General features: G+C 43.8%; 1 protein-coding gene across 1 annotated transcript in view; it reads left to right on the forward strand.

Annotated features, from left to right (window-relative positions):
- TEX2 (testis expressed 2) overlaps nt 1-12174 on the forward strand; it is a 487045-nt gene that overhangs the window by 323646 nt on the left and 151225 nt on the right. Inside the window, exon 5 of the mRNA XM_053708096.1 lies at nt 305-516. Coding sequence (XP_053564071.1) covers nt 305-516 — 212 coding nt within the window. The remainder of the gene's footprint in view (nt 1-304; nt 517-12174) is intronic.

Raw genomic sequence — 12174 nt, forward strand, 5'->3', positions numbered from 1 at the left:
CATAAATGTCTCTTGTCATTTGTTCACCTGATGTGTTCAACTAGCTCCCAATAGTGCATTACTGCTCCTTCAACAAAGGATACCAATAGAATGAAGCACATTTCATAATAGATATAAATGTGAACGGTGTTTAAAATCTCAGGCTCTATCTGAATCAGGAAAGAAACATTTTGTGCTTCATGTCCTTTAACACACATAAAATATCTGAACTTAGATCACGTGTGTTTCCATTAATCAACACGTTTCTTGCTTTATAGCATTTTATATATATGAGACCTGTTTCATGTAGACTCTCTGACCATAGGACTTCTAATGACGCACAGCCGGAACAGCAGCAAAGGAAGCATGGATGAAGTCATGTCACAGCCGAAGCCGAAGGAGCTCTCTGGGACTATCCGGCAAAAAATACTGTTGGATTACAATGTTTACATGGCAAAGTGTGTACCGCAGGAGGAGAAAAGTCCCGAGGAAAGTCCTGTACCGAGTGCCAACAGTAGCCCCACTGCGGTGAAGAAGGTGAGAGGCGTTTTACAGTTTAAATATAGTCATTTGGATTGACAGATGCTACTCCACAAACCGTCCTTGTTCTGTCTAAAAGAGTATCTCAAAATCGATCACAGTGCTTGTTGTTTTTTTAAATGTTGAGTGGGGATTTGTCCTTGTTGGCCAGTAAACCTTAGATAGTTAGGAATTTGTTCCAGTTAGTTTTACTTGCACTTCTACAAAAAGGGCCCTAATAGATGAAGAAGGACCTGCTCTAATTCGCTAGCGCATGTAATTTCTCTTGTAAGGTGTATCCAGTCCACGGATTCATCCATTACTTGTGGGATATTCTCCATCCCAACAGGAAGCTGCAAGAGGATCACCCACAGCAGAGCTGTCTATATAGCTCCTCCCCTAACTGCCACTACCAGTCATTCTCTTGCAGCTCTCGACAAGGGAAGTAGCTAGAGAGATGTGGTGAATTAGTGTAGTTTTTCTTCAATCAAAAGTTTGTTATTTTTAAATGGTGCCGGCGTTGTACTGTTTTTACCTCAGGCAGAAATTAGAAGAAGAGTTCTGCCTGAGGTTTTTGATCTTAGCAGGTTGTAACTAAGGTCCACTGCTGTTCTCACATATAACTGAAGAGTATGAGTAAACTTCAGCTGGGGGAACGGCCTGCAGAATTAACTGCCCTGAGGTATGTTCAGTATATTATTTTCTAGAGGATGATAAGAACTAGAAAATGCTGACAGTGCCTGATATAGTTAAGGTAAGCCTGATTGCAGTGATTTAATAAACGACTGGCATCATGCTTGCAGTAAAGGGTAATTTTCATATTACTTTCTATTATGGCTTAGTATGTAAAATGTTTGCATATATATAAAGAACGTTTTTTACTGAGGTGATAAATCTTTATTTGGGGCCTAGTTTTCCACATGGCTGTTATTTTACTCCTAGGAATAGTTTTTTAAGGCCCTCTGACTTTGAGTGCATGGTGGGAGGGGCCTATTTTCGCGCTCTAATTGCGCAGTTGTTTTTACATTCTGAGACATCCAGCTTCCCTGAAGGAGTCCCCTGTCATATTGGATCTCTGTAAATGGTTTTTGTGCCTACAAAAGTCATTTTATGGGAAGGTAGGAGCCACAGTAGAGCTGTGGCAGTTTGCTTGTGACTATTATAACGGTTTTTACCGTTTTTTTGCTTCGTTTTTGAACCTGAGGGGTTACTCATCCATTTGCAAGTGGGTGCAATGCTATTTTAGTCTTGTATATACACTGTAAAAAATTCGTAGAGTTTACTGCTTTTTTCACTGTATTGCAGTTTTTGTGTTTGTTTTTTTCCCTTAAAGGCACAGTACCGTTTTTTATATTCTGCTTTTTCACATTAATTAAAGTGTTTTCAAAGCTTGCTGATCTCATTACTAGTCTGTTAAACATGTCTGACATAGAGGAAACTCCTTGTTCATTATGTTTAGAAGCCATTGTGGAACCCCCTCTTAGAATGTGTACCAAATGCACTGATCTTACTATAAATTATAAAGATCATATTCTGGCTTTAAAAGATTTATCACCAGAGGAAATTGACAAGGGGGAAGTTATGCCGACTAACTCTCCCCACGTGTCAGAGCCTTTATTTCCCGCTCAAGGGGCGCCAAGTACATCTAGCGCGCCCATTGCGTATACTTTACAAGACATGGCGGCAGTTATGAATCATACTCTTACAGAAGTATTGTCCAAATTGCCAGGGTTACAAGGAAAGCGAGACAGCTCTGGGGCTAGAACAAATACAGAGCTCTCTGACGCTTTAGTAGCTATGTCTGATATACCCTCACAATGTGCAGAAGCCGAAGAAGGAGAGCTTCTATCTGTGGGTGATTTTTCTGACTCAGTGAAGACACTTCAACCTGATTCTGATATGTCTACATTTAAATTTGAGCTTGAACACCTCTGCATGTTGCTCAGGGAGGTTTTAGCAACTCTGGATGACTGTGACGCCATTGTAGTCCCAGAGAAATTGTGTAAATTGGATAAATACTACGCAGTGCCTGTTTACACTGATGTTTTTCCAATACCTAAGAGGTTTTCAGAAATTATTACTAAGGAATGGGATAGACCAGGTGTACCGTTCTCTCCCCCTCCTGTTTTTAAAAAAGATGTTTCCCATAGATGCTGCTACACTGGACTTGTGGCAAACGGTCCCTAAGGTGGAGGGAGCAGTCTCTACTCTAGCGAAGCGTACAACTATCCCTGTCGAGGACAGTTGTGCTTTTCTAGATCCAATGGACAAAAAATTAGAGGGTTACCTTAAAATTTTTATTCAACAAGGTTTTATTCTCCAGCCCCTTGCATGCATTGCCCCTGTCACCGCTGCTGCGGCCTTCTGGTTTGAGTCTCTAGAAGAGGCTCTACTGGTAGAAACCCCATTGGATGATATCCTTGCCAAGCTTAAAGCTCTTAAGCTAGCCAATTCATTTGCTTCTGACGGCGTTGTTCATTTAACCAAACTAACGGCTAAGAACTCAAGTTTTGCTATTCAGGCGCGTAGGGCGCTATGGCTTAAATCCTGGTCAGCTGACGTTACTTCAAAGTCTAAGCTTCTCAACATTCCCTTCAAGGGGCAGACCCTATTCGGGCCTGGACTGAAGGAGATGATTTCTGATATTACTGGAGGAAAAGGTCACGCCCTTCCTCAGGAAAGGTCCAACAAATTAAGGACCAAACAGTCTAATTTTCGTGCCTTTCGAAACTTCAATAGTGGCGCAGCTTCAACTTCCTCTAATACAAAACAAGAGGGAAATTTTGCCCAGTCCAAGCTGGTCTGGAGACCTAACCAGGCTTGGAACAAAGGAAAGCAGGCCAAAAAACCTGCTGCTGCCTCTAAGACAGCATGAAAGATCAGCCCCCGATCCGGTAACGGATCTAGTAGGGGGCAGACTTTCTCTCTTCGCCCAGGCTTGGGCAAGAGATGTCCAGGATCCCTGGGCATTGGAAATCGTGCCCCAGGGATATCTTCTGGACTTCAAAGCTTCTTCCCCAAAAGGAAGATTTCATCTCTCACAATTATCTGCAAACCAGATAAAGAGAGTGGCATTCTTACATTGTGTTCAAGACCTCCTAGTTATGGGAGTGATCCACCCAGTTCCAAAGGAGGAACAGGGGCAAGGCTTCTATTCAAATCTGTTTGTGGTTGCCAAGAAAGAGGGAACCTTCAGACCAATCTTAGATCTCAAGATCCTAAACAAATTTCTCAGGGTCCCATCCTTCAAGATGGAGACTATTCGAACCGTCCTACCTATGATCCAGGAGGGTCAATATATGACTACCGTGGACTTAAAGGATGCTTATCTGCACATTCCGATACACAGAGATCATCATCGGTTTCTCAGGTTCGCCTTCCTAGACAGGCATTACCAGTTTGTGTCTCTTCCCTTTGGGTTAGCTACGGCACCAAGAATCTTTACAAAGGTTCTGGGGTCACTCCTAGCGGTCCTAAGGCCGCAGGGTATAGCAGTAGCCCCTTACCTAGACGACATTCTAATACAGGCATCGAATTTTCAAATCGCCAGGTCCCATACAGACATTGTTCTGGCATTCCTGAGGTCGCATGGGTGGAAAGTGAACGAAGAAAAGAGTTCTCTATCCCCTCTCACAAGAGTTTCCTTCCTAGGAACTCTGATAGATTCTGTAGAAATGAAGATTTACCTGACAGAGGCCAGGTTGTCAAAACTTCTAAATTCCTGCCATGTTCTTTATTCTACTTCTCGCCCTTCAGTGGCTCAGTGTATGGAAGTTATCTGCTTAATGGTAGCGGCAATGGACATAGTGCCGTTTGCCCACCTACATCTCAGACCGCTGCAACTCTGCATGCTCAGTCAGTTGAATGGGGATTACACAGATTTGTCCCCTCTACTAAATCTGGATCAAGAGACCAGGGATTCTCTTCTCTGGTGGCTATCTCGGGTCCATCTGTCCAAGGGTATGACCTTCTGCAGGCCAGATTGGACAATAGTAACAACAGATGCCAGCCTTCTGGGCTGGGGTGCAGTCTGGAACTCCCTGAAAGCTCAGGGCTTGTGGACTCAGGAGGAGACACTCCTTCCGATAAACATTCTAGAGCTAAGAGCGATATTCAATGCTCTTCAGGCTTGGCCTCAGCTAGCTGCGGTCAAGTTCATCAGATTTCTGTCGGACAATATCAAGACTGTAGCCTACATCAACCATCAAGGGGGAACAAGGAGTTCCCTAGCAATGTTGGAGGTTTCAAAAATATTTCTATGGGCAGAGGTTCACTCTTGCCATCTATCAGCTATCCATATCCCAAGAGTAGAGAACTGGGAGGCGGATTTTCTAAGTCCACAGACTTTTCATACGGGGGAGTGGGAACTCCATCAGGAGGTGTTTGCACAGTTGATTCAACTTTGGGGCAAACCAGAACTGGATCTCATGGCGTCTCGTCAGAACGCCAAGCTTCCTTGTTACGGATCCAGGTCCAGGGATCCCAAGGCAGCGCTGATAGATGCTCTAGCAGCGCCTTTGGTCTTTCAACCTGGCTTATGTGTTTCCACCGTTTCCTCTGCTCCCTTGTCTGATTGCCAAGATCAAGCAGGAGAGACCTTCGTGATTTTGATAGCTCCTGCGTGGCCACGCAGGACTTGGTATGCAGATCTGGTGGACATGTCATCCCTTCCACCATGGACTCTACCGCTGAAGCAGGACCTTCTACTTCAGGGTCCTTTCAACCATCCAAATCTAATTTCTCTGCGTCTGACTGCTTGGAGATTGAACGCTTGATTTTATCAAACGTGGTTTCTCCGAGTCGGTCATTGATACCTTAATGCAGGCTCGAAAGCCTGTCACCAGGAAAATCTATCAGAAGATATGGTGTAAATATCTTCATTGGTGTGAATCCAAGGGTTACTCATGGAGTAAAGTCAGGATTCCCAGGATATTATCTTTTCTCCAAGAAGGATTGGAGAAGGGATTGTCAGCTAGTTCCTTAAAGGGACAGATTTCTGCTCTGTCTATTCTTTTGCACAAGCGTCTGGCGGATGTTCCAGACGTTCACGCATTTTGTCAGGCTTTAGTTAAAATCAAGCCTGTGTTTAAACCTGTTGCTCCGCCTTGGAGTTTAAATTTAGTTCTTAAAGTTCTTCAAGGGGTTCTGTTTGAACCTCTGCATTCCATAGATATCAAGCTTTTATCTTGGAAAGTTCTGTTTCTGGTAGCTATCTCTTCGGCTCGAAGAGTTTCAGAGTTATCTGCCTTGCAGTGTGATTCCCCTTATCTGATCTTCCATGCAGATAAGGTAGTTTTGCGTACCAAACCTGGGTTTCTTCCTAAGGTAATATCTAATAAGAATATCAATCAGGAGATTGTTGTTCCGTCACTGTGTCCTAATCCTTCTTCAAAGAAAGAACGTCTTTTACACAATCTTGACGTGGTTCGTGCTTTAAAGTTTTATTTACAAGCTACTAAAGATTTTCGTCAAACATCTGCATTGTTTGTTGTCTACTCTGGACAGAGGAAAGGCCAAAAGGCTTCAGCAACTTCTCTTTCTTTTTGGTTAAGAAGTATAATCCGCTTAGCTTATGAGACTGCTGGCCAGAGAGAGAATTACAGCTCATTCCACTAGAGCGGTGGCTTCCACATGGGCTTTTAAAAATGAGGCTTCTGTTGAACAGATTTGTAAGGCGGCAACTTGGTCTTCGCTTCATACTTTTTCTAAATTCTACAAATTTGATACTTTTGCTTCTTCGGAGGCTATTTTTTGGGAGAAAGGTCTTACAGGCAGTGGTGCCTTCCGTTTAAGCGCCTGCCTTGTCCCTCCCTTTATCCGTGTCCTATAGCTTTGGTATTGGTATCCCACAAGTAATGGATGAATCCGTGGACTGGATACACCTTACAAGAGAAAACTAAATTTATGCTTACCTGATAAATGTCTTTCTCTTGTGGTGTATCCAGTCCACGGCCCGCCCTGTCATTTTAAGGCAGGTGTTTTTCATTTTTAAACTACAGTCACCACTGCACCCTAAAGTTTCTCCTTTCTCTTGCTTGTCTTCGGTCGAATGACTGGGAGGTGGCAGTTAGGGGAGGAGCTATATAGACAGCTCTGCTGTGGGTGATCCTCTTGCAGCTTCCTGTTGGGGAGGAGAATATCCCACAAGTAATGGATGAATCCGTGGACTGGATACACCACAAGAGAAATAAAATTTATGCTTACCTGATAAATTTGTTTTTAAGACTTCCGACCCGTCACTACTGTATGCTTAACCCCTGCAAAGGGGTTATACACACAGTAGAAGTGCTGTTCGGGACCCACAGAGTGCTGCTGGTCCAGAGAGGAAACTGCCATGATCCAATCAGCAGTGCTAGTCGTCTGACTCGGATTCTGCTCAGGACCAGCAGTGCTTTGTGGGTCTCAAGCAGCACTTCTACTATGTACTTAGCCCCTTTCCAGGGGGTTACACACACAGTTAGGCAAGGTCGATAGTCTTAAAATGACTTGCTCTAATGAATTAGAGCATGTCATTTTTAGACTATTATGACCCTTTAACTGCTGCATTTCATACACATATACAAACGCACAGGCACCCAAACATATATACACATATATGTAAACAAGCACATACACAACCACATATACACATCCTGAAATATACACACATGCACAAACACGTATACACATATATACACATATGCACAAACACATATACATATGCTCACATACACACATGCAACAGTATACACATGATCACATATATACACATATGCACAAACACATATACATATGCTCACATACACAACAGTATACACATGTGAACATGCACGTATACAAACACATGCACAAAAATACATATGTGCACATACATGTATGCAAACATACACAAACTTATATATACACACAAATATACACATGTGAACATACACGTATACACATGTACAAATGTACACACATAAAAACACACAAATGCACACTCATGTACAAACACATGTAAGCATGCTCATCTACAAACACATATGATCACACACAGCTTCATTTTTATTTAATAAAATCATCCGTTTTGCATGTTAAATAACTTCTTGCAGTAATGCCAAAACGTAGAAACCTTTTGTTTTTGCATCATTACCAGGGGGGATTTTCTTGCTTGTTATAATTATTTATACTACTTGAATCTGATATATGCCATATGATAGTGTTCTCCCCGAATCTTTTTTTTGTGGGTACTCCACCCGGCTGATTTTACTGATCATCCGGCTAAAATTTTAGACAATATTAACCTAAAATGAGCTAATATTCATTTCTCCAACATAGGTGTGTCCGGTCCACGGCGTCATCCTTACTTGTGGGATATTCTCTTCCCCAACAGGAAATGGCAAAGAGCCCAGCAAAGCTGGTCACATGATCCCTCCTAGGCTCCGCCTACCCCAGTCATTCTCTTTGCCGTTGTACAGGCAACATCTCCACGGAGATGGCTTAGAGTTTTTTAGTGTTTAACTGTAGTTTTTCATTATTCAATCAAGAGTTTGTTATTTTCAAATAGTGCTGGTACGTACTATTTACTCAGAAACAGAAAAGAGATGAAGAATTCTGTTTGTATGAGGAAAATGATTTTAGCAACCGTAACTAAAATCCATGGCTGTTCCACACAGGACTGTTGAGAGCAATTAACTTCAGTTGGGGGAACAGTTTGCAGTCCTTTGCTGCTTGAGGTATGACACATTCTAACAAGACGATGTAATGCTGGAAGCTGTCATTTTCCCTATGGGATCCGGTAAGCCATGTTTATTACGATTGTAAATAAGGGCTTCACAAGGGCTTATTTAGACTGTAGACCTTTTTTGGGCTAAATCGATTGATATTAACACTTATTTAGCCTTGAGGAATCATTTATTCTGGGTATTTTGATATAATAATATCGGCAGGCACTGTTTTAGACACCTTATTCTTTAGGGGCTTTCCCAAAGCATAGGCAGAGTCTCATTTTCGCGCCGGTGTTGCGCACTTGTTTTTGAGAGGCATGGCATGCAGTCGCATGTGAGAGGAGCTCTGATACTTATAAAAGACTTCTGAAGGCGTCATTTGGTATCGTATTCCCCTTTGGGTTTGGTTGGGTCTCAGCAAAGCAGATACCAGGGACTGTAAAGGGGTTAAAGCTTAAAACGGCTCCGGTTCCGTTATTTTAAGGGTTAAAGCTTCCAAAATTGGTGTGCAATATTTTCAAGGCTTTAAGACACTGTGGTGAAAGTTTGGTGAATTTTGAACAATTCCTTCATGTTTTTTCGCAATTGCAGTAATAAAGTGTGTTCAGTTTAAAATTTAAAGTGACAGTAACGGTTTTATTTCAAAACGTTTTTTGTACTTTCTTATCAAGTTTATGCCTGTTTAACATGTCTGAACTACCAGATAGACTGTGTTCTGAATGTGGGGAAGCCAGAATTCCTATTCATTTAAATAAATGTGATTTATGTGATAATGACAATGATGCCCAAGATGATTCCTCAAGTGAGGGGAGTAAGCATGGTACTGCATCATTCCCTCCTTCGTCTACACGAGTCTTGCCCACTCAGGAGGCCCCTAGTACATCTAGCGCGCCAATACTCCTTACTATGCAACAATTAACGGCTGTAATGGATAATTCTGTCAAAAACATTTTAGCCAAAATGAACCCTTGTCAGCGTAAGCGTGGATGCTCTGTTTTAGTTATTGAAGAGCATGACGACGCTGATATTAATATCTCTGAAGGGCCCCTAACCCAATCTGAGGGGGCCAGGGAGGTTTTGTCTGAGGGAGAAATTACTGATTTAGGGAACATTTCTCAGCAGGCTGAATCTGATGTGATTACATTTAAATTTAAATTGGAACATCTCCGCATTTTGCTTAAGGAGGTATTATCCACTCTGGATGATTGTGAAAATTTGGTCATCCCAGAGAAACTATGTAAAATGGACAAGTTCCTAGAGGTGCCGGGGCTCCCAGAAGCTTTTCCTATACCCAAGCGAGTGGCGGACATTGTTAATAAAGAATGGGAAAGGCCCGGTATTCCTTTCGTCCCTCCCCCCATATTTAAAAAATTGTTTCCTATGGTCGACCCCAGAAAGGACTTATGGCAGTCAGTCCCCAAGGTCGAGGGAGCGGTTTCTACTTTAAACAAACGCACCACTATTCCCATAGAGGATAGTTGTGCTTTCAAAGATCCTATGGATAAAAAATTAGAAGGTTTGCTTAAAAAGATGTTTGTTCAGCAGGGTTACCTTCTACAACCCATTTCATGCATTGTCCCTGTCACTACAGCCGCATATTTCTGGTTTGATGAACTGATTAAGGTGCTCGATAGTGACTCTCCTCCTTATGAGGAGATTATGGACAGAGTCAATGCTCTCAAATTGGCTAATTCTTTCACTCTAGACGCCTCTTTGCAATTGGCTAAGTTAGCGGCTAAGAATTCTGGGTTTGCTATTGTGGCGCGCAGAGCGCTTTGGTTGAAATCTTGGTCGGCTGATGCGTCTTCCAAGAACAAGCTACTAAACATTCCTTTCAAGGGGAAAACGCTGTTTGGTCCTGACTTGAAAGAGATTATCTCTGATATCACTGGGGGTAAGGGCCATGCCCTTCCTCAGGATCGGCCTTTCAAGGCAAAAAATAGACCTAATTTTCGTCCCTTTCGTAAAAACGGACCAGCCCAAGGTGCTACGTCCTCTAAGCAAGAGGGTAATACTTCTCAGGCCAAGCCAGCTTGGAGACCAATGCAAGGCTGGAACAAGGGAAAGCAGGCCAAGAAACCTGCCACTGCTACCAAGACAGCATGAAATATTGGCCCCCGATCCGGGACCGGATCTGGTGGGGGGCAGACTCTCTCTCTTCGCTCAGGCTTGGGCAAGAGATGTTCTGGATCCTTGGGCGCTAGAAATAGTCTCCCAGGGTTATCTTCTGGAATTCAAGGGACTTCCCCCAAGGGGGAGGTTCCACAGGTCTCAGTTGTCTTCAGACCACATAAAAAGACAGGCGTTCTTACATTGTGTAGAAGACCTGTTAAAAATGGGAGTGATTCATCCTGTTCCATTGAGAGAACAAGGGATGGGGTTCTACTCCAATCTGTTCATAGTTCCCAAAAAAGAGGGAACGTTCAGACCAATCCTAGATCTCAAGATCTTAAACAAATTTCTCAAGGTCCCATCGTTCAAGATGGAAACCATTCGAACTATCCTTCCTTCCATCCAGGAAGGTCAATTCATGACCACGGTGGATTTAAAGGAGGCGTATCTACATATTCCTATCCACAAGGAACATCATCGGTTCCTAAGGTTTGCATTCCTGGACAAACATTACCAGTTCGTGGCGCTTCCTTTCGGATTAGCCACTGCTCCAAGGATTTTCACAAAGGTACTAGGGTCCCTTCTAGCGGTGCTAAGACCAAGGGGCATTGCAGTAGTACCCTACCTGGACGACATTCTGATTCAAGCGTCGTCCCTCCCTCGAGCAAAGGCTCACACGGACATCGTCCTGGCCTTTCTCAGATCTCACGGCTGGAAAGTGAACGTGGAAAAGAGTTCTCTATCCCCGTCAGAAATGAGGATTTTTCTAACAGAGGCCAGAATAACAAAGCTTCTGGACTCTTGTCGGATTCTTCATTCCGTTCCTCTTCCTTCCGTAGCTCAGTGCATGGAAGTGATCGGGTTGATGGTAGCGGCAATGGACATAGTTCCTTTTGCGCGCATCCATCTAAGACCATTACAACTGTGCATGCTCAGTCAGTGGAATGGGGACTATACAGAATTGTCTCCAAAGATACAAGTAAATCAGAGGACCAGAGACTCACTCCGTTGGTGGCTGTCCCTGGACAACCTGTCACAAGGGATGACATTCCGCAGACCAGAGTGGGTCATTGTCACGACCGACGCCAGTCTGACGGGCTGGGGCGCGGTCTGGGGGTCCCTGAAAGCTCAGGGTCTTTGGTCTCGGGAAGAATCTCTTCTACCGATAAATATTCTGGAACTGAGAGCGATATTCAGTGCTCTCAAGGCTTGGCCTCAGCTAGCAAGGACCAAGTTCATACGGTTTCAATCAGACAACATGACGACTGTTGCGTACATCAACCATCAGGGGGGAACAAGGAGTTCCCTAGCGATGGAGGAAGTGACCAAGATTATTCTATGGGCGGAGTCTCACTCCTGCCACCTGTCTGCTATCCACATCCCGGGAGTGGAAAATTGGGAAGCGGATTTTCTGAGTCGTCAGACATTGCATCCGGGGGAGTGGGAACTCCATCCGGAAATCTTTGCCCTAGTCACTCAGCTGTGGGGCATTCCAGACATGGATCTAATGGCCTCTCGTCAGAACTTCAAAGTTCCCTGTTACGGGTCCAGATCCAGGGATCCCAAGGCGGCTCTAGTGGATGCACTAGTAGCACCTTGGACCTTCAAACTAGCTTATGTGTTTCCGCCGTTTCCTCTCATTCCCAGGCTGGTAGACAGGATCAATCAGGAGAGGGCGTCGGTGATCTTGATAGCTCCTGCGTGGCCACGCAGGACTTGGTATGCAGATCTGGTGAATATGTCATCGGCTCCACCTTGGAAGCTACCTTTGAGACGAGACCTTCTTGTTCAGGGTCCGTTCGAACATCCGAATCTGGTTTCACTCCAGCTGACTGCCTGGAGATTGAACGCTTGATTTTATCGAAGCGAGGTTTCTCAG

This window comes from Bombina bombina, chromosome 1 (assembly GCF_027579735.1).
Source record: "Bombina bombina isolate aBomBom1 chromosome 1, aBomBom1.pri, whole genome shotgun sequence".
NCBI lineage: Eukaryota > Metazoa > Chordata > Amphibia > Anura > Bombinatoridae > Bombina > Bombina bombina.